Source organism: Microtus oregoni, unplaced genomic scaffold (assembly GCF_018167655.1).
Source record: "Microtus oregoni isolate MIOR12 unplaced genomic scaffold, Mior012 000036F_ref0000092, whole genome shotgun sequence".
Taxonomy (NCBI): domain Eukaryota; kingdom Metazoa; phylum Chordata; class Mammalia; order Rodentia; family Cricetidae; genus Microtus; species Microtus oregoni.
Window position 1 is genome coordinate 9,309,281 of NW_024543095.1, and position 23,136 is coordinate 9,332,416.

The following is a 23,136-nucleotide window of genomic DNA, read 5'->3' on the forward strand; positions in this document are numbered from 1 at the left end:
CACAACCATCCTTCATTCTTGTTCCAGGGATCTGGGGCTTTCTTCTGACCTCAGACACTAGATGTGCCCACAGAGCACATACACACACACACACACACAGGTAAAACACTCCTATACATACAACACATCTGAGACAATTTAAAGCTCTAACTAAAATGACCAAAACATGGGTTTTTAGGAAAACACATTGAGTTGGCTAGTCTTATGTCAACTTGACACATGAACCAGTTATTTGAAAGAAGGGAGCCTCAAATGGGAAAATGCCTTCATAAGATCCAACTATAAGGCATTTTCTTGATTAGTGATTGATGGGGGAGGCCCAGACCATGGTGGGTGGTGCCATCCCTAAACTGGTGGTCCTAGGTTCTATAAGAAAGCAGGCTGAGCAAGCCATTGGGGAGCAAGACAGTGAGCAGTACTCCTCCATGGTATTTGCATCCGTTCCTGCCTCCAGGTTCCTGCCCTGTTTGAGTTCCTGTCCTGACTTTCTTCAGTGATAAACAGTGATATGGAAGTGTAAGCCAAATAAATCCTTCCTTCCACAACGTGCTTATTGGTTACTATGTTTCATCATAGCAACAGAAACCCTAAGTAAGACAATACATTGTGCTCAGGAGGCTTTATTCTGAGGGTGCTCTGGTGTCAGAACTCTACATAATCCAGCTGGTCAGCAACTTTTAAGATTGTTTTTTACCTCTCTCTCTCTCTCTCTCTCTCTCTCTCTCTCTCTCTCTCTCTCTCTCTCTGTGTGTGTGTGTGTGTGTGTGTGTGTGTGTGTGTAGGTACAAGCACGTGAATGCAGGTGCCTTGGGAAGCAGCAGATTACCTGGAGCTGGGGTACAGGCAACTGTGGGTTCTGGGAACCAAACTTGGATTCTCTGGAAGAGCAGTATGAGCTCATAACACCTGAGCCACCACTTCAGCCCCGGCCAGCAACTTCGGAAGAGAGCTGACTCACGGTCCTATCAGAAGATGCTGGGAAGGTACCTGACAAAGTCCAGCAGCCGCTCCTGAGAAAACAGCTGAGTGAAACTGGAGAAATACCACTTGGATATACCAACGATTACTGACCAACTGGCAACACAAATATGCTAAATAACAGTTTTGAAGCCATTTCGACTACAGTCAGTTGTAGATGGGGAGACATCATTGTCGTCATTACTTAACACTAGATAGAGTCCCAGGCAATTATGGCTTCAGAAAAGAAAATCTGTCAATCATTCAAAAAGACCGGAGTATTCTTATGAAATATTATTCCGAAAACCCCCAAGATACTAGGAAAAAACTACTAGGATTAATGAAATTTAGTATTATGTTTATTGTACACAACATATATTTATGCAGAAGCAATAGGCCTTAAAAATGGTGAAATTCATTCATAATAACTAATAAAAAAACATAGGAGTCAGTTAAAGAAAATTCTTAATATTATTAGTTATTAATAAGATATAAACAAAGTAGGTTTTTCTTCACTGAGAAAATGATATCCTATGCCAAACTTCCCAAAATAATTTCAACTACTAATTACATAAAGTTGGAGTAAATGACAAATTTCAAATGCCTAAGAATATGCAAAAAGGTACTGACAGGAACAGGTTGTAAGATGCGATGAGACTGTGCTGTGCTATACTATAAACCACTGTAAATAAACACAAAGGAGACTATGCTGTGCTATGCAATAAACCACTGTAAACAAACACAAAGCCACTGTAGTTAGATCCATTTGTTGACACCTATAAAGAGAAATTATATGTGATAATTTCTCTATACTGGTATTTGAATCCATTGAGAAAAAAAGTATTTAATAAGAGGGTACTGAGGCTGGCGCACTCCTTTAATGCCACCACTCATGAGGCAGAGGAAGGAGGATCTCTGAGTTTGAGCCCGACCTGGTCTACAAAGTGAGTTCAAGGACAGCCGGGGCTACAGAGAGAAACTGTTTTGAAAAAAAAAAAATAAGAAAAAAGGAAGAAAGGAAGGAAGAAAGAAAAAGTATATATACTCATATCCTAATATAAAGTTTTGAAGAGCAAAAAGGTATAAATACCAACAGACACATCATAGAGAAATCCCACTTGGATATACCAACGATTACTGACCAACTGGCAACACAAATATGCTAAATAACAGTTTTGAAGCCATTTCGACTACAGTCAGTTGTAGATGGGGGGACGTCATTGTCATCATTACTTAACACTAGATAGAGTCCCAGGCAATTAAGGCTTCAGTAAAGAAAATCTGTCAATCATTCAAAAAGACCGGAGTCAAATAAAATATGCTTACACCATATGAAAGGAGAACTTAAAGAGATGCCGGAAGGGACAAATGTTCGTACATTAGATGGCTGAGCAAGCTAAGAAGTGAGAGCAAGTGCACAGCTGGAGAGAGACCCGGTGGAGTCTGTCAACATGCATTAAAAAATTAAGTACATACATCCTTCTGTACATCAGTGCACTCCCAGGAACCTATTCCACAGAAGAAAGCCATCAAAATCACAAATATACACACAGGAATGTTTATTATAGAAGTGAAATATAACAAAGTGAATATCCATCAACATAGGAAGAGGGTTAATAAGGGACAGTGGGTCAGCGCCATGGAGTAAGACAGTCATTAAAAGAATGAAGACCTGTGGGCATAAAAGGACACCCACCTGCTGCTGGGTGAAAACAGTGAGTGCGGAGAATACATGATTTCATTTTCCTAAGGCAACTGGCTGACCAAAAGATCCTCTCATTTTGCTCATAAAAGGCTTCATGTGAAGCTGGGCGGTGGTGGCGCATGCCTTTAATCCCAGCACTCGGGAGGCAGAGACAGGCAGATCTTTGTGAGTTCGCGGCCAGCCTGGTCTACAAGAGCTAGTTCCAGGACAGGCTCCGTATCTACAGAGAAACCCTGTCTCAAAAAACAAAACAAAACAAAACAAAAAAAAAGGTTTCATGTGAGTGTTAAGAAATCTAGAATTGGCACTGTGGCTCACACTTTTAATCCCAGTATGTGGGAGGCAGAAGCAGGACTATCTCTTTGAATGGAGGCCAGCCTGGTCTACATAGTGAGTTCCAGGACACCCAGGCTATATACCAAGACCCTGTCTGATAAAAAGGAAAATGGATAACAACAAAGAGAAATTTAGCACTGATCCCTGTGTACAGATTTTGAAGGAGCTCACTGTGTACAGGACATCAGAAAAGGTGCAGAGAGGGCTGGAGAGATGGCTCAGCGGTTAAGAGCACTGCCTGCTCTTCCAAAGGTCCTGAGTTCGATTCCCAGCAACCACATGGTGGCTCACAACCATCTGTAATGATATCTGGCGCCCTCTTCTGGCCGCAGGCATACATGCAGACAGAATACTGAGAATACTGTACACATAATAATAATAAATAAATAAATCTTTAAAAAAAAAAGGTGCAGAGAAACATATAGACTGAGTATTGATGTATGCAATGGGGCACGCACATCTGGATGACCTGCTAGAGGTGACGTATGCACTGGGGCACGCACATCTGGATGACCTGCTAGAGGTGACGTATGCACTGGAGCACGCACATCTGGATGACCTGCTAGAGGTGACGCATGCACTGGGGCACGCACATCTGGATGACCTGCTAGAGGTGACGTATGCACTGGAGCACGCACATCTGGATGACCTGCTAGAGGTGACGCATGCACTGGGGCACGCACATCTGGATGACCTGCTAGAGGTGACGCATGCACTGGGGCACGCACATCTGGATGACCTAGGTGACGTATGCACTGGGGCACGCACATCTGGATGACCTGCTCGATCCCGATCAGGAAGGAAGGAGTGAAGGGGCATGGTGGAAGATGCACATCTTTAATTCCTCTATTATTTTAAATTAATTATATGGGCTATTAGTCTTCCATTCGTATCACAGTAAGAGATACACTAAACTAACCCCTTTCTTGTGACACTTTCTTCCAGCACCTACCTCTAATAGTCTGTGTATTTTGCTTATTGTGCCTCTGGCTAGAATGTATGTTGTGGAAGGCAAAGAATTTGTCTACTCACTCTCAGGCTCCTCGATTGGCACATAGCAGGCACTCAACTACAGGGGAGTGCAGAAAGAAGGGACACCTTTGACAGGATTAGACGGCTCTTCTCCCCCATGAAGGGCCCAGCCCCAAATGGGCAGGATGAGGAGAGTAAGGGGTAAAGAGGACCTTCAGTTGTCTGTTGCTATTAAAGAGATAAGACCCAAGCTCCTTCCAAATCAGGGCACAGACCTCAATCTCAGAGTCAGATCCACATACCTAAATGCATTTGAGCATTACCAAATGACTGGTCAGGAATGTACACACGCCCATACATGTGGAGGCCAACCTCAGCTGGTGTTTCTTGGGAGCCATCCGCATTGTTCTTTGCAACAGGGCTTCTCACTGCACTAGAGCTTGCCAATTATCGCAGAATGGCTGCCAGCAAGCCCAAAGCATCTGATTGTCTCTGCCTCCCCAGAACCATAGCCTGGCGTTTTCTGCGGGTTTGGAGGATGGAATTCAGGTCGCCTCCATGCTTGTAAGGCAAGCACTTTACAGGATTAGACATTTTCCCAGCACCGCCCCAACCTCCTGGCCCTTTGTTTTGAAAATATGTGTGTGGGTCTTTATGTGGCGAGAGGATAGCCCTTGAGCCGGACAGGTGGGCAGAGGTGGGTGCTGGGAACCACACGAGGGTCCTTGCAAGAGTGGCAAGTAAAGCCGGGCAGTGGTGGCGCACGCCTTTAATCCCAGCACTCGGGAGGCAGAGGCAGGCGGATCTCTGGGAGTTCGAGACCAGCCTGGTCTACAAGAGCTAGTTCCAGGACAGGCTGCTCCAAAACCACAGAGAAACCCTATCTCGAAAAACCAAAAAAAAAAAAAAAAAAAAAAAAAAGAGTGGCAAGTAAGTAAGTGCTTTCAACTGCTGGGCTCCTCTCCAGCCTCTTTGCTTTGGAGGATCTATATGGATTTGGGTTTTGACAAAGGAACTCTTTTTTTTTTTTAGTTTCTTTTCTTTTCTTTATTTATTCATTTATTAATTAAAGATTTCTGTCTCTTCCCCGCCACAGCCTCCCATTTCCCTCCCCCTCCCCCAATCAAGTCCCCCTCCCTCATCAGCCCAAAGAGCAATCAGGGTTCCCTGCCCTGTGGGAAGTCCAAGGACCACCCACCTCCATCCAGGTCTAGTAAGGTGAGCATCTAAACTGCCTAGGCTCCCCCAAAGCCAGTACGTGCAGGACAAAGGAACTCTTTATTCAGCCAACAAATATCTGAATCCTTTATGGAGAGAACATCATCAATAAAGTGTTACGGGAAAATACCCTGCCCTACGGAGCTTAGGAAGACAGAAGCAAATCCCTGTTTTAGTTTGTTAGGTGGCAAACAGGCGGTTCTTAACATATAAAATGTGAGCTGATAACAGAGGAGAATCAAGACAATGAGTACAATCCCCCATCACTATATTCACGGTGCCACACAAAGTTCCCAATGTTTTCCAGGACAATGTACAAACGTATCACAAGTTCCTTGCTGATCATTGTACTTCCAACATAAGTTTTAAATCACACAAAACAAAACCTTAATATGTTTATCAGAAGAGGCCAAGATGTATGTAAACTACATAACAGAGGGTATAACATTGCTTGTACCTACAGTCAAGTTCAAACATAGAACAAAACACCTGCAGTTAGGTGTGTACTTAAGCAGTCTACACAAATAAGAGTTCATGGCTTAATTTAGAATTTTTTTTTTAGTATTTTATTAGTGCACAGGGTTGCACTAATTTACAATCCCACCAGTAATATTGAATTTTATTTACTTGTTCTTTCTCTGCATCCTTGCCAGCACAGCGGGATTCTGTTCAATCACGAAATACTGTCATCTGCAACAGCATGTACAGGCTAAAGCGCATGGCAGAGGAAATACGTCAGCTATATAATAGAGACACGGCTCCATCTCATGGATGCAGGAAATCATCCAAGCAACTCAATGAAGACCTCACGGGTGATATCAGAAACTGACAGGAGTTGTAATAAATTCCAGTGCTCTGCCACACAGCAGGCTGAAATAACAATAACGTACTAATATCAGAGAGGGCCTCAAAAGTAGTCACCACAAATAAGTTTAAAGTGAGGTATGGTACGTAATTACCATGAGTTGGTCACTATCAGATATAGACATGAATCCAAACACCACACTGTGCTTCATAAATATGCACAAATTTTACGCCAATTAAAAAGGAGGGTAGAACTGGGGAGATGGCTCCATGGTTAAGAGCACCGACTGCTCTCCCGAGGATGTATGTTCAACACCCAGCACTCACAGGGCAACTCACAACTGCCTGTAACTCTAGTTCTAGGGATCTAATGCCCACTTCTGGCCTCCACGGGCACAAGGCATGCTCAACATGCACATGCATACCTATAGGCAATACACAGAAAATAAAAGAAGAAAATCTAAGAAAGGGCAAGAGGAAAGGAACGGAAGGAAGCTTGCATGTTTGAGTTGGGAGCAAGTCTGGCTCCTTCTGAGATGCATCAGGAAGCTGAGCAGGTAGTTTCAATGAAGAACAGCTTCCACTTAAGTGGACTGAGATTAAACGCTGCTTTAGCTGAATCTGTGTGCTTTGAAAGTACGTAAACAGCAACTGGCAGAGCCCAACTCTACCGCTGTTGGCTCCGTGAGATGACGCGGCTATTAAAGAGTACTTGCATATCATACATGGGGTCAGCTTCATGCTCATTTTAACTTGTATCCGGGGGCCAAGGATCCTCAGTAACCGACAAGCGGAACATGACCACTGGCTTCTCGGTCAGCAGATACTATCTAGTGAACGGACAGCACCGTGACGTAGCAGCTGGACACTGGGGTGGGGGGAGTTCACAAGCAACTGTCAGAACATACACGTGACCACTGGGTTTCCTTTCTCTAAAATGTGCACTGGAAGGATTTTATCAATAGGATTCTCTGAAGTGTATGGGGAACAGCTGAAACCATTCAAAACAGTGCCCATCCTTTGAAAACTATTTTCCTCCACGAGACTACCTCTCAGTTAACATTACTTTAACGTCTTCATCCTGGCATATGCAAGTGACACAACAGACTCATTAAGATGGCTCCCTACACTATAGTAAAATCTGCTGGCTGCTATTTTACCAGCCAGAAGGTCCTACATTTGGTATTATTCCTTTGAAGTCTTTCATTACATAGGACCAATGTAAAACAAAATTGGAGCGTTTGACTTTCAGAAGGAGCAGAAGGCACACTGTCAAGGCCACAGGCCTGGCCGCTTTTCTTTCTTTCTTTCCCATTATCATCCAAGTTACTCAGCAAATAAACCGCCACTGAAACCTCTCTAGCTCTAATTCAATTGTTTACACGTGAAAACGTACTTGCCTGGTCGCACTCAGACAGGAGACAGGTAGACGTCGGTGTTAGTATTCCAGCACACTGCATGGAAAAGCACAAGATGCTTTCTCTAACTCCTGAGTGACACCCAAGTTTGCTTTCTGTGGACTTTCTCTTCTTTAATGAAAGCAAGCTTTCTCACTTGGGGAAGGTGGAGCTTTATAATGTCACCTTTAATTTAATGATGCTGGTATGTAAATATCTACCTATTTTATTTATTTTTTTTTGGGGGGGGGGCGGGTTTCGAGACAGGGTTTCTCTGTAGCTTTGGTGCCGGTCCCGGAACTAGTTCTTGTAGACCAGGCTGGCCTCGAACTCCCAGAGATCCGCCTGCCTCTGCCTCTGCCTCCCAAGTGCTGGGATTAAAGGCGTGCGCCACCACCGCCCAGCCTACCTATTTTTTTAAAGTATTCTTTTTTAGGTGATTGGGAACCTGGAACACTAAAGCTCTGGCACATGGGTTGACATCACCATCTCTAGCATCCTGAGTGCTGTTTAAGGGACGTCTTGCTGGCAGCTCTACATCACTAGGCTACTTCGCTTTCTGGAGTGTACAGCGTAAGTCGATGTGGAGTTAGTGTCTGGGTCGTTCGGTAAGTAAGCTGAGTGGCTGGAACCGACTACAGAAAGGAGAATTTCCTGTGAGGACACTAGCAGACTTTCTCACAAAAGTCACCAGACCATCATTCAAGCTCAACTACAGCGGCCACGACCTTTAATCTAGAATCAACTCAAGACAAGACTGCGTGAGCTTCAAGTAAGTTGTTCTCTTTTGGCGGAGTTGTGTTGTTAAGGCTCTGAAGTTTTAAAGACACAGTTTGGTGACAGTGCTGGACTAGTACACAAGACACTCTGGCTTGGGTTTGATGCCCAGCACTAAAAAACATATAATAAATACCACCACTACCACCATCACCCCCCAAAATCTATCCCTGAAAAATAAGGATTCAGAATTTTCAGAGCTTCATGCAGTGTTGCTTTTCCGAATTGCGGGTCCTAGCACATGAAAACCGAGTTTACAAACAGATGTTTCATTGGCATTAAAAGGAAAACCAGACTCCCAGGTGCTCCTGAGAATACCTTAAGTCCCAGCCAGAGGTGGCGTCTCTCAAAATCTCAGTGGTCTTGGGAAACCCAATGCATCTCATACTATTACTCCGACCCCAGGCTGACCTAGAGAACTCAGCAATTCACCAGTAATTCTGAGTGCTCTTGACCTTCCAAGGTAAATTATTCCAAAGTGACTCCAGCAAAGGCATGTTTCAGCTCCCATTTAAAAAGACAAATGGGAATTTCTGACAACACTGGAAAATACATTCCTCATTACCAGGCCAACATATACAAAGAAGAGTGGACATACTGGAGGGTGCCAAAGAGGTCTCTTTTAGATTCCATACTGTATTGTGGTTTGACATCATACGTCCTGGGAATGGTGACTTGTGGGTCCAAGGATGTAGAATATATTTGGTTGGTAAGTAGCCCAACAAAGGGGGAAAGAATATTAAAAGTGGCGCTGAATTGGTCTCACGAGGCATCTGAATTGTTCTGGCTTTCCTCAGGCCCAAAGTCTTCATAATAAGCATTTCCGCCTTCCTCAGTCTGCAGCCGCTAGGGTTTGTTACTTTGCACTTGTATGTACTGTGTCTTATACTCTAGGCTCTCTGCATCCCTCTGTTAGCCCACTAGCAAAGACCTGAGACATTAGAACATGTCAGTTGGTTCACTGCAAAGTGATGACTAGGTTCCAAAGTTGACAAGCAGTCCAATTCAAGACACACCTATGAGCACATTAACTATTTTGTACACTTTATTTAAAAACAAATAATACACTTAGAGCCACCAAAACTGGATATCATTATTAGCTTATCCATACCCTGAATTTACAAAAGGAACTTCTTGCACCACAAAAATTAGCATTTGGATTTACATTAATTGATATTATAAACTAAAATTTAAGACACCTGAATATCAAACAATCTGGCCCAGGGATCACCAGTTGGGGGTTTGGGGTATGGAGATAAAGGGTTATTTAGGGTTCTGAACTGATGACACCCTGAGGTTCACTCCAGTAAACCGATACTGAGAAGACATAAAGGAAGTGGTAGATTTTTAGTATTACAAAGAAGTGGTTCTTCCTAAAAACAGGCATTGGATCATATAGTTGGGGCGGGATAGGGTTACTCCTTAATCTGGAATGGGAAAAAAAAAAAAGTGTGGAGGGGGCTATATTAGTTTTCTCACAAGAGGCCGACATCAGCCAATGAAGAGGAAGCAGGAAGAGTGGGACATGGCAGACCAAAGACTTCCTAATACTGTGTTGCCAACTCAGCAGCACTCCACAAGTCACTCCAAACCCAGTCTCTGAGACCCTTTCAGAAAGAGCTAACGTGCAACAGGGAAAATCATTCTACATTAACAAGGCACTCACTGGTTCACAGCCTGGAAACAACCCAGGCAGACATTAAAGTTAATTTAAATTAACATGAACTTTCTAATTTGCACCAGAGGGGTGATGAACATGTGGTCCCAGTTAAGTGAAAGCTAAAGCTTGACTAGTCAAGATCCAGAAAAACTCCTCAGCACCACTTCAGAGACATTGTTAGAATACATAATGGGATCTAAAGATCTCTTTTGGTCTAACATAAAACTTTTCGAAATTAAACACCTAACAACAAAACTGATGTAAAGGTTCTGTTAAATACTTGTTCAATGTGGAGTCCTTCCCACTGACACGGAGACCTAGACACATGCTTGATAAGGACAATTACAAAGCTTCCAGTGGCAAAGGCAAAACTGATTCAAATCATTTACCTGCTAAACAGAAATATTCATTTTCTGACTTTAGGAAATGATGCATTACACACACACATACACACACGCACACACGCATACAATGAACTTCATCAGATATTACTTTTGTATGACCAGAATCCCAGTGTCAAACACTCTGAGCACTGTAATATAAACCAACAGGTAACACCATCATGGAGGCAACTTCTAAGCCAGTAAAGTGAGTAATTATATACCTAAGAGTGTGGTAATAACTTTCAAAGAATAAAGTAAGCCAAATAAAATCATACTTTTTTTCCAGGTAAACTTTTTGTTGTTTTGAGACAAGGGTTCATGTAGCCCAGGCTGGCCTTGAACTCCCTATATAACTGAGGATAATCTTGAACTTGAGATCCTCTTGCCTCCACCTCTCAGTGTGCTACTGTGCCTGGAGTTTCAGGAAAATTCAAAACAATTTGATTCCTGGTTTAAAATATTACACAGAACAACCAGGTCTGACTAACTCTCTCCGCTTACTAAGCACACTGGTGGTGTTTTAAGTCGTCCTTGAGGAGAACAAAACGAAGAAGCAAAATCCTAGCAGGAATCCTGGATGCTTCACCTGCGCTGTGACAGCACACCGAGAGGACCAAGCCCGAGAGCAGGAGCAGCACCAGCACAGACGTTCCAACCGCATCAGCCATTGTTCGACTCAGAACGGCAGCAATGACAATGAGGTAGATATGAGAGAGACCACTGAAGCTCTTCAAGACTATTCTTAGGTGGGATTGTAATTAGTTCAAGTGTTTCATCTAAAAACGATTTTTACTAGTCTGATCCTCATCATATAAGAATTTCATGGCATACTCTTGAGAACAGGGGGAAATGTACGAAGTACTAAAAGAAGCAAGCTTTAAAAAAAATTACATCAGTGAGAATCCCGTAAATCTGGGGAACCAATAATTTGTTATCGGAAGTTGATTTTAATTCAAAAACAGCTATTTGTTCTTTACTGAATTTTCTAGGAATTCACATTCAAAACGCTTGGAAAGCATTTAAGGTGCTCCAAAGAGCACAATGGTTATGCATGAAATGTCCCTTGAAGTCCTAGAAGTTGAGCAGTTACATTAAAAGACACTGACTGTCACAAAATCAGGATCTTCACAGACTGGCACACTGGCGCACACACGCGCACACACACGCTCTCTCTTCCCCCTCCCACCCCAACACAGATTCAGTCTTCACCCTCGCTGTAAGGCTGCATTTGAAGGTTTTAAAGGCACCTCTCCTTTCTAGCTATTGCCTTCTCAATGACACATTTTGTCGAAAAGCTTGAATGTTCAATGGAAACAGCTCAGTACTGAGAATGGAATTTTTTTCAATTCACATTTGAATAGCCAGGTTTTCTTACATTCAGATTTTAATAAACTAGAATGACAGTCTTTAAAACAAGCATGCTAGCCTATAGTGAGTATAGTATATACAGTAATTTAAACACTTAGAGCTCTATATTATACTGTGAAAGCAAACAGCACAACACTCGCCATACTCATCAGCCTCTGAGTATACGACCTCCAAACGGGAGAACACAAACAGTAAAATGCACCCATGGTTTAGATATATATATATATATAGTCTATATATTATATATATCCATATAATATATATAATATATATTTATAAAATATACATACATTTTTAGACATCTTTCAAATAAAGAATCATTATCTCCAAAAGAAATTTATAGCAAGAATACTGAAGGAATGGAAGTTAGATAAACAAATAATTTCTCACAAAGTTCATTATCAGTGATACAGCTCAATTTTCCCCTTTTAGTTACAACTAAATGATTACAAAAGCTAAATACTTTGCATAACTAATTATCTGTTTAATGGCAAAAATTGATAAATTTGTTCAATAGAAAAATACTGAAGGTCATTATATCACTTATTTGTCTATAGTTTGAGTAGCAAATGAGCTCCATGTGGCAGCTGCGTTTTGAGAAGGGTCCTAGAAGCTCCCAGAGACGTATCCACAGCACATGAAAATAAGGCAGGAGCCTAACCCACCTGCTGATTTTCATACTATCCCCAAACAGCTGACTCAGAATATTTACAATCCGGCAAATATTTATGAAAGCATTTCGGTGATTCTGAATCTTGAAATTTTCATTTTGTGAATGTTCATTAGGACGGGGAAAGTCAGACAAATGTCCATGCTACCATCGGCTGGAAGACAGCTTTGGCTCATGTCCAGGCTGAGAGCAAACAGGGCTAGTTTAGAAGACTCTCTCTATGTACAGTTTTCAATGCACAACGCACACTTCCTAAAACCCTTCAGCAGTCCTAGCATTTGCATTACACTTCGTCTATCTTAGGATTGTTTCCCACCCAATCACGAGGCACAGAATGACCAGGGCAGCCTCTCCTGGATTCCAGAATGTTGGTGACAAGAGTAAGACACACACTGCAGACTTTGGGAAGCAATGAAAACAAGTAACTGTGGTCATAAATACACTGCTTTTAACTGGAACCTTCTAACAGTCTACAAATGTCGGGTTAGAACACCCTTTTGTGAAGGATGGAGAGATTTACCCATCACAGTGTAAAATTTTGTATCTGGATAAAACATAAGCATTTAATTCAGTTCACTCGTGTATATTAATTTATCTTAGGTTTGTTAACCAAAGCACAAACATAAAATGTAGTTGTGTTAAATACTATAGCATGTCTAGAGAACAACCAGGGAAATTTAGCATGGGTCTTATAATGTTAATGAAAACTTGCTTGCACACTAGAGTATTCTAAAGGCATCTGCCTTTAGAGCAGAAAAACTTTAAGTCAATCATTACCCATATCACCACGAGAACGCTACTTCAAAGAATAGGTCACTAGAAATGCCACAGCTATGGCAATGGAATCATTATAACGGGTTAGAACATTTATAGGTATAATATTTTTAAGACCTAGAGCCTATGATGTATAGATTTTGGTGAAAAGGTGGACATTAATTTACTCTAAATATTTATATTGGTCTCTGTCACTTCACAGAGGAATGTGAAGGGCATGAAGGGTGCCCGACAGTTACAGGAAGGAGGTCTGCACGGAAGGGCACTAGGCAGGTCAGTAGGATTCTGCGTCTCCCAAAAGCTGACTACATATGGGTCACATAAATGTGAAATCTGCCATTTGAAGACATGGCTTTATTAGATAGAGCACTGAATCACTGTTCATTAATAGGTGTGCTCCAATTAAAGAATAGGTGAAGGTAGGAGGAGGACTCTCACAGACATCACAGGCATCAATAACGTCTTCCATCTAGGCCTCCATGAAGTTCTCAGAGACGCTGGTGGTGGACTCAGGTGCTCTGTTCTATTAGAGCTGCAAAAGCAGCTGCCTGAGAACCATGCGCTCTGGACGAGGCAACATAATAACTATAAACTGCTCATGGCAGCGGTCAGAAAACATGAGTGTGAAAGGCAGGGAAACAGTGAGCATTATCTGAACCAGTTACATGGATGTCAAGAAATGGGTGCTAATCAATAGCTTCCTCCTTTTTCAGTCAACATGAAATAATCACTCTAGTGCTATAAATACCACACAAATGAGGTGAACTTTTAAAACAAATTATCATAGAGATAGTCCCTGTTTGCCCTTAAAAATAAACAGGATCTCAAACCTGGGTAAGTTAAACACTTTAGTAAACGCCGACCCTATTAACTGCTGTTCGTAATGGGTGCTTGACAGCTAGACTTTAGAATGGTACCACATCTACTTTCAAACCAAGTATCTGTTTAGCATTTCTGAATAATATTCTTAACATATTATTGCATCTTTTCCTCCTACTAGGTGAAATGTTTTGTCACGTGCTTTATGAGAACAGCTGAAAGGAGAACTATGTTAGAAACTCACTTGAACACTGTCTGGTCATTACACAATGGGGTTAGTAGAGCAGATACAGCACAGTGTGACTACTTAGCCTGTGTAGCAGGTGTCTGGGGTAGAGTCTATCTAAGCTCCTGCTCTGCGTTCTCAGCCAAAGAACTGTTAACTACCCAGCAGAGCAGGCCCTGTTCACTCAGGAAGGGAGATGCTAAACCCGTTTCGCTCAGGCCTGCCTAGCAAACGAGAACAACCCAGAAATGAAAGTGCCTCTTTGGGGGGAGTTTGAAAGTTTTCAGGCTCACAGATTCAGCTGAGCTTGCAGCAACCTGAACAAACCTTAATTTTAGAAAACAGTTCACAAATTGCAAAACTATACTTTAACAAATGTTCTCTGTGCTCCTTCAGCAGAACAAAAGGGCAGGATGCGTTTGGTGCTTGCCCTGGTCTTCTGTATCTCTGTTGTGCAGTTGACTAATAAAGAGCTAGAAGGTGAAGCTGATGAGTCACATCATACGAAGACCTTAGCCAGGGCATCGGCTCCAGCACTGGCTATATAGCATTTGGAAGGATGGAATGCTACATCATGGATCGATTCTTCAAATTTTTTCCGATGAGCTGTGAACTCTTGGATACATGTCTTACTTTCTAAATTCCATAAGCGTATTGAACAGTCATGACCTATTCCAAAAGAAAGGAGATTGAAAGGAATAATTGTATCAACATGAAGATGATAAGGACTAAAAAAATAATCCACAGCTAATGTACTTACTGCCAGACATCAAGTACAGGCCATTTGGATCAACTGCCAAACTTGTAACCGCTTCTAGGTGGGCTACCATCGAGTGGATCAGTTTGCCTTCGGAAAAGGACATCGTTACTCTTTAGTGATGATTTCTTTGGTTTGACCACATGCCAGCTTCCATACTACACGAGTTTCCCCAGTCTTCCTCGTCTATGTACTTCTTGGATCAACTTTTTCCCAACCTATCTCCCCGTCCTGCCTCGGTCATGCTAATTAGAAAAAATAAAAATAGCTTAAATTTCAGATGAGACTTTTTAAAGCCACAATAAATTCAGTGAGTCTTACTATCCAGAGGTCACTAATCTTGTGTACCCTTTAGTTACAAACTACATGGGTTTAGGACAGACAGTTCAAATTCAAAGGGACAAAGGAAAAGAGAAAACATGGCCACAGTTTTGGTGGAAACAATAGACAGAAAAGAACTTTAAAAATTAAATTTCTAGCAACCAAACACAACTGCAGGTGACCGTATTAAAAGGCAGAGAGCCTAAGAAATAAGGCTGCTCAGGTAAAGCTCTGTGCATTTCCGTAGACTGCTGAAAACTGAGGAAGTTCCACCCCCATTCAGTCAGGACTCAAATTTTAATTTAATACAGCAAGAATCAGCCTGTGGAAAAACACACAAAACAAATGACCTGAGGGTTTTCCTATACAACACTGAATCAAGCTGTGTAATATTGAACAGAACACAGCTATTCGATAACAGAACAATTTAAAACAAAACGTAATTACCAGCCTCTGCTTCCAACCTGTTTCTATTAATACTCCCTATGGATTGCAACAGATCATTTTTATTGGTACATAGGTTTGTGGCTTTAGAATGTGCTATCTGCTCACTATTAAACAAACTAAAAATTATATTCCATAACACAGTCTCAGCAGATATGAGTGGAGAAAGTGTTTCAGGATCTATTCCGTGACTATAAAGCTTCCATTAGACACCACAATTAGCATATTAGTAGGTGTTTATTGTTTTAGTTTCTTGCTGCTGTTGCTGGTTTCGCTTCAGCACGACACAGTGCTTAGGAGGCTCTTACCTGTATTGTTATCATAGAACTTGATGTGCCTGTCTTCGTGAGCAGTGATGCTGATCGGGAGAGTGGGATGGCTGATGACTCTGTTTATTTGGCAGGAAGAATTGGCTGCTAAAAAGGAAAAATTAAAAATCAATACCAATTGGTCAAAGTAATTTTTTTTCATACAAGGAAGATATAAATACCTAAACAGACAAGAAAAAGTAAATATAATGCAACTTTAGTCTGGCTGTGGTTCAGTTATTCTCTAATCACCTCTCCAGCTTCAGTGTTGTAAAACGAGCGAGCACTGCCTAAGCTAAACCACACTGGCATATTTACAGCTGATTACAAGTCAGAAGTTCCTTTTCTACAGCCTGCTATGCATGCATGTCACCTAAGACTTGAACTAAAGTCACTGAAGACATCTAAGTCTACAGATTCTGTGATGTTTGCTATCATAACAGAGTTCTATTGGCTGGGCATGGTGGTCCACACCTTTAATCCCAACACTTGGGAGGCAGAGGCAGGTGGATCTCTCAAGAGTTCAAGAGCGGTCTGCCTCATCTACATCTAGGTCAACTAGAAATTCACATTGAGATCCTATCTCAAAATAAAAACAAAACACCAACAATATGCAAATAATCTTCAAAGTTAAATCTCAGTTCCTTCTAATACGGAGCTCTTTTCATAGAGGCGTCAGAATGAGGGCTCTGGACTTGTTCCTCTTTGCAACATAAGGGAAAAGACCATTATCTTGCAGCCCCCCAGATTCTGAGCTTTTAAGGAACATACTAATAATTGCTGTATACTATTTAAGAGTTTTCAAAGAGGTTAATTACTATATTCAGCTTGTTATTTTGATATACAACAGAAAAATGTCACGTGGCTTCGTGGAATAAGTTCTTAGGGTGCAGTTTTTCTGTTGTTTGTTTTGTTTCAGTGGCTTAGACTGATGAAGTTTAAAACAAACTAAGTTTTTTTTTTTTAAGTAAATGTGTTCTCAGGTTTGGGCTATAGAACACTTTATAATTCAAGCATTCTTCATAGTGACTTGGGCAGTTACGCTTCTGATTAAGTTTAAAAATGAATAGAGAGACTTTTAAAAGTTCGTATACATACTTGAATCTATATTGGATTCTAAAGTGAGAATTCGCTGCTGTGTTTCCATGTTAAAGATGCTTGTATATCCTTTGCTGAATGATGCCACCATATGGCTCGGGTCACTGCTCACTAGATCCACAGAAGCAGGGATTCCCAGTTCTAAGTCAGAGATATTCAAAGAGAATGACAATTAAGTTTTACTTGAGAAAGTACTCAAAATGCAGCAAAACAAAACAAAGTATGATTTACTTAAGTAAATCAGACTTAACATTAGATTAAGTTATTTACAACCATTCAGTAAAGAGCATTTCTTTTGTAACATTTAGCCTTAGTCTATTAACCTTACCTGTTAAATGCTTTCTACCCCATTATCCTGCTAATCCATTTATAGAATGCAAACTTATTTAGAAAGAAAATGAAAACATATGGACCATAAGTTTTATAGCTTCCACTTCCATTTCAGGCATAGACTAACACAGTGGGAACTCCGTATTTTAAAAACTCATCTTGAAGAAAAGAAAACAACAATAACAAATCCATCTCAGGCTGGAGTGCAGCTCAGAGATACCACCCTGGCCAAGCATGGAGTTAAGCTTTCGAAGTCTAAGTGCACATTATGACTTTGCTGAAGAATAAAGGTGTTCTGTGGCCTGGAGTGCATGTCAATGGTGGAATATTTCTCTACCACACAAATACAGAACGGTATTATCAGGGGACTAAACCTGGAACTCATCTATACCAAAAACAGAATGATAAGGCCACTGTGACAGCATATTCCTTATACCCAAGCACTTGGAAGTAGAGGCCTTTGAGGTCTGCCTGGACAACAGATTCAAGGTGAATCTGGGTTATATAGCCAGGCACTGCCACAAGAAAACAAACAAATGGAATGGTAAATATAAAATAATCTGTTTCCACACCTATCTAAAGCAAGGTAGTAATTCAAAACTGTCTAACAGTCAAAAAGCGAAAAGCAAGAAAACGGTACACAGCCAAATGAGCTATCCAAGAATGAACACTGAAACAGAAGGGACCCCCGTCCACTCGCCCACAGGAGGCTGAAATGACACAGAATGACCATCCAGAGCGAGCGAGGACGCAGTGCACGTGGGCCTCGCACTGCTGCAGCTATAAGGTGTCATGAGCACTCTGGGAACCATGCTGGTTATTTCCCATAAGTCACCAACAAAACACCCATCCTAAAACACAGCAGTTCTACTGAAAGGTCTCTGCTTCCCATGATGAAAATTTATGAATGTTTATTATAAATTATTCTGAATATTCCCCACACTGGAACAACCTAAGTAAATACCAAGCGATAAATAAATAAATTAAGAAAATTATAAATTTGTACAGACTTTGCGCACAACAGCCTCAGTGTCTGACAGGAGATAGATGAGCAGACAAACTGCAGCTTAATATAATCCTCTCCCATAATAAAGGAAAGAAACGGGCACTGGGTTGCACAAACGTTACACGGATGAGAAGCTAGACTGCTATCTTATTGTGGTTCGGAATAGACAAAACTAATCTATAGTGAGAGTAATCCTGACAAGAGGAACCATTGGCTGGGAATATGTAACAGGGACTGACTAAGGACACAGAGCAGCTGAGAAGAAAGGGTCCAGCTCCAGACCTCTACCAGCTCCAGGACTGCACTTGCTCCCCAGCTGCATGAGAACACATCCTTAACATCGGTAATCATCACTGAAAATAAGTTATGTCTCAGTTTTTTTTTAAATTTAAGCCCCATTTTCTCATCAAATGTTGTTTTTAAGAATTATACGTGCATTGAAATGTCAAACAATAATGTTGCTACGTTAAAAAAAAAACCTTAGAAATTTATAAAGTCAAGTTTATAGAATCATTTACTTGTTTGCTTTTTCAGAGTAGGATATTTTACAAAATATCTGGAAATGTTCGATTTGAAGGACTGTACCTTGGTTATCATTAAACACACTCAGTGCTGGAGCAGCCTCGGTTGTGTTCCATAAACGAAGAGTGCCATCTGCTGAACAGGACAACAGGCGCTGGTGTGCCGCACTGTAGGCCAGCCCCCACACGGCATCTGTGTGGCCCAGCAGAGGGCCTCTCAGAACAGAAGGATCTGTGTAAAACAAGAAAGTGCAAAACCAGGAAGAAAAAGCGCAAAGGCATTAGGTTCCACTGTAAACATTAAACAGAGCACCCAGAAACGGTATAATACAATCTTCCTATTTCATTATTCTTCTGAAATACTGTCGGAATCACAAGTAGTTTTCGAAATATACAAATAAGGTTTGGAAATACTAAATTAGAATGAAGAAGCCAAGTATGCTTTCTTAAGAAAGCTCTATTTTAATGCTTATTAAATAAAATAAGAAGAGATTTCTGTTTACTTTAGTTTGGTAGTGAAATTAAAATGTTTTTAATGGCAAAGCATGACATGTTAAATCATTCTGCATTAACTCAAAACTTAAAGCAGCCAATTTCTAAAGAGTTTTACAAGAGAATTTATGGTAACATCTAGAAACACAGGATAATATGAATTCATGGCAAAAAAAACTGCTCTTAAAACCAAAGGGCCTGTGTGCATGCATGCATGCATGTCTACGTGTGTGTGTTGAGGGTAGAGAAAGGACAGGTAGACAGCTTGGGTTTATTCTGGAACTTAGACTGACCTGGAACTCATTAAATAGACCACACTGGTTTAAATTCACAGCAATTCTCCTACTGCTCCCTGCCAAGTTCGGGGATTACAGACCTACACCACTAAACCTAGCTGAAAGGCCATTCCTTAACCTTTGAGGTTCTTTATAAAAAAATATTTTGGAGGCTTGGACTTTAAAACTAATTAGCTTCTTCTATTTTCCTCTAATAACTGAGCAAGGGAATAATGCTAGCATTCATTTACCTTTAAAGTTTTTTGCCAAAAACATAATGAAATATGACTACAGATGAGTTGCAATGTTTCACATAAGAGACAGATGTCTAACATGAAGATAGCAAGCGTCAACCAAACCATTATTTCTGTCATAAGACTGCATAGATGAACTCTTTTCTTAAGAACAGCCTGTTTTTTCCTTTGGCATTAGGATCTGTTTCCTGTATTTACAGGAGTCCTTCTGAATGAGATAAAGACATGCTTCTCTTTATTAGTTTTTTAAATACATAGTTTTACCCTTAATATATACTATGAAAAAAAAAAAAGACAACACTGTTTCAGAGCTTTGGAGAAGCACCTACCATAAGAGTCGTAGGGATCGATGTTGGGGTTGGTGGTGTTCCAGCCCTGAATCAGACCATCCGTACCCCCACTGTAACACTGCTCACCATTGCTACTCATCACCACACACAGTACCGGACCTCTGGGACACCAAAGGAATCAACAGCAGTTAACTGCTATTCTCACACATTAACTCTACAATGTAACTTGTCAAAATTTACAATGTACTATTTATTTTTCTTTTTTTTTTGCCAGACCAAAGGTTAGTAAATTGAGGCCAAATTCACCTAATAGTCCTAGTATAGTTCTCAAGCTTTTTACATATTTAAAAATTAAAACAGCAACCCTCACAGCAAAAACAAAACCAAGAATATTACATGAATTAAGACCCTTAGTTCAATCCCCAACAAAAACCAAACCAAAAGCCAAAAGAGGACAAAAAAAGAAACAGCTCAACAGAATATGGTCTGCTAAACCTGAAAAAATATTTACTTTTTCATCCTTTACATTTAATTTCTGTGACAAATGAAGTGAAGACATGCCTCTCACACATAAGTGAAAATGAAGAAAATACATAATAACTAAAGAAAAATTCTTGGTTAAAAATACAAGTGTCAAACCAGGCGGTGGTGGCACACACCTTTAATCCTAGCATTCAGGAGGCAGAGACAGGCGGATCTCTCTGCGTTCAAGGCTAGCCTGGTCTGCAGAGTGAGTTCCAGGACAGTCAGGACTATTACAGAGAAACCCTGTCTTGAAAAACAAAACAAAACAAAAATACAAGAGGCATGTGTGTGAGCATACATTACTCAGGAGGAAATCCAGGGCCTCATGCAGAATGGGCAAGCCTTCAATCTTTAAGCTGTGCCTCCCTCCTCAACTTTGAATATTTTTATGCAGACTATGTTTAAGATTTCTTTTTAAAATGCTAAGATTTCTTTTTAAATGATTTTTATTTTTTATTTGTATGTGTGGCTGTATGTCACTTCTGCGCAGGTGCCCACAGAGGCCACGAGAGTGGTGTCGGATCACAGGAGCTGGGGTTACAAGCTGCTGTGAACCAGGAGCAGCAGCAGGTGCCCAGTGCTAGCTTTTCTAATACTTAAATCAAAATACCTTGGCTTCAGTTTATAATGCACATGCATACCAGGATCCCTACTTGACTTGGTATTTACATTATCTGCCAGGTTCTTTCACATTTATAAAAAAAATTAATAAATAAAAGGGCCCCAGTACTAAATAGAAAATATAATAAAACATTTAACTGAACGAATGTATAATATTCCAATCAAACTGTGTTATAAAGATGATGGCTTAAAATAAAGAAATCACAAACTTACTTGTGAGCCCTAAACGTATAGATAGGCTCCACATCGAGAGAAGTGCTCCTAAACCAGAGAGAGAAGATGACTTTAGGTGTCGCACATTTCAGTAGTGAGCAGCATGACTAGTCACAGTACAGTGTCAGAAATAGACCCCATGACAGTAACATCCTCAGCCTCAGGACAGAGGCTCTTCTTATCCCAATTATACCCCTACATAGACAACTCCCACCTCAGCAGTGGCACTTCGTTAAACAGCCTCTCACACTGTTACAACTCGTCCACTAGTGTTACATGGTCTCCTCACACTGTTACAATCGTCCACTAGTGTTACATGGTCTCCTCACACTGTTACAATCGTCCACTAGTGTTACATGGTCTCCTCACACTGTTACAACTTGTCCACTAGTGTTACATGGTCTCCTCACACTGTTACAACTTGTCCACTAGTGTTACATGGTCTCCTCACACTGTTACAATCGTCCACCCCCTCATCCAGCCTCCATCAGCAAGGATCCTTTCACTGTGTGACTCACAAGAGTACTACTAAGTACAACAGATGTAACACAGGCACCACAGAAGCTGTACTGCTTGTAGAAGAAATTGCAGCCCGGTTTCAAAGACACCAGTAGGTAGCATCAGTGCTGAGACTCACACAGGACAGGCAGAATGCCAGGTGCAGTCTGAGCATGGGGATGGGAATGAAGTCAGCAGAGGGGTTATTTACTCCTTGGATGTGCTGTATCTTTGCCTTTCTTATTCTCAGGTCACGATATGCTAGTTATGCTAGCTCTGGTTCCAGCTTAGTCACATGGACTTAAATGTAAATGTCTGATTTAGCAAAGTAGCAAAAACAAATTAGTAAAATATCTACACAAGCAAATAATAACCTAGTTACCTCTGAGCTGAACGACTTGAAAAAGATAATGTATACCTAAAATTCCTGCAACATGATGTAGAAAATGGTGAGTTCTTGCTTTTAACCAATGTCTACGATGAATCTCGCCTATTAAGTAATGCAGTGCACTCAGAGTCTGATGACGTGGGCAGTTTCCACAGAATCAAGGACAGACATATTAACCTTCATGAAAACACAGGGAAGTTAAAGTACTATTTGCTGAAATCCTGCCGTGTGTATAGTTCTGGCCTTGACTTTCTTTTTTTAATATTTAGATTCTCAACTCATGTTGAATATTTGATACTATCAAGAGTTTTATGTTTTATTTTAAATATGAAATGATTTGAAGTTCTGAAATGATAAAAATTTCCCTGCATTATATGATATAACTGGAAATTTTCACATTCTGAAAATTACCCTTTACAGCCCATGTTTTCTCTCCCATTAGAGGAGGAATTGCGACAGTGTGAGGAGGCCTCATCTAGACCTGTTCTAGCGTGGGGGCTAAGGAAACAGTTTATAGGACAGTGTGCCTATTGACATTCATACACCAAGACAAGAATGAGCAGCTAAACAAAGACAACAGTAGCCCTTAGTTCATACAAACCCCTTAGAATAGAAAACTTGTTGTCAAAAAAAAAAAAGCTAAGGTCATAGAAAAATCCCTAACCACATCTTCACTTTGTAAATCCAAACTCTGTAAATAATGGGCCAGAGTGAAGTCAAAGTTTTGAT

At 40.9% G+C, this 23,136-nt stretch overlaps 1 protein-coding gene across 2 annotated transcripts in view; it reads right to left on the minus strand.

Annotated features, from left to right (window-relative positions):
* Positions 1-9,193: 9,193 nt before the first annotated feature.
* Positions 9,194-23,136, minus strand: part of Strn (striatin) — a 98,786-nt gene continuing 84,843 nt past the window's right edge. For both annotated transcript variants that reach the window (XM_041630941.1, XM_041630942.1), the window contains 7 exons: positions 21,522-21,569; positions 20,202-20,323; positions 18,916-19,083; positions 16,995-17,135; positions 15,897-16,004; positions 14,827-14,913; positions 9,194-14,735 (listed from right to left, as the gene is read on the minus strand). In XM_041630941.1, coding sequence (XP_041486875.1) covers positions 14,566-14,735; positions 14,827-14,913; positions 15,897-16,004; positions 16,995-17,135; positions 18,916-19,083; positions 20,202-20,323; positions 21,522-21,569 — 844 coding nt within the window. In that variant the 3' untranslated portion in view covers positions 9,194-14,565. The remainder of the gene's footprint in view (positions 14,736-14,826; positions 14,914-15,896; positions 16,005-16,994; positions 17,136-18,915; positions 19,084-20,201; positions 20,324-21,521; positions 21,570-23,136) is intronic.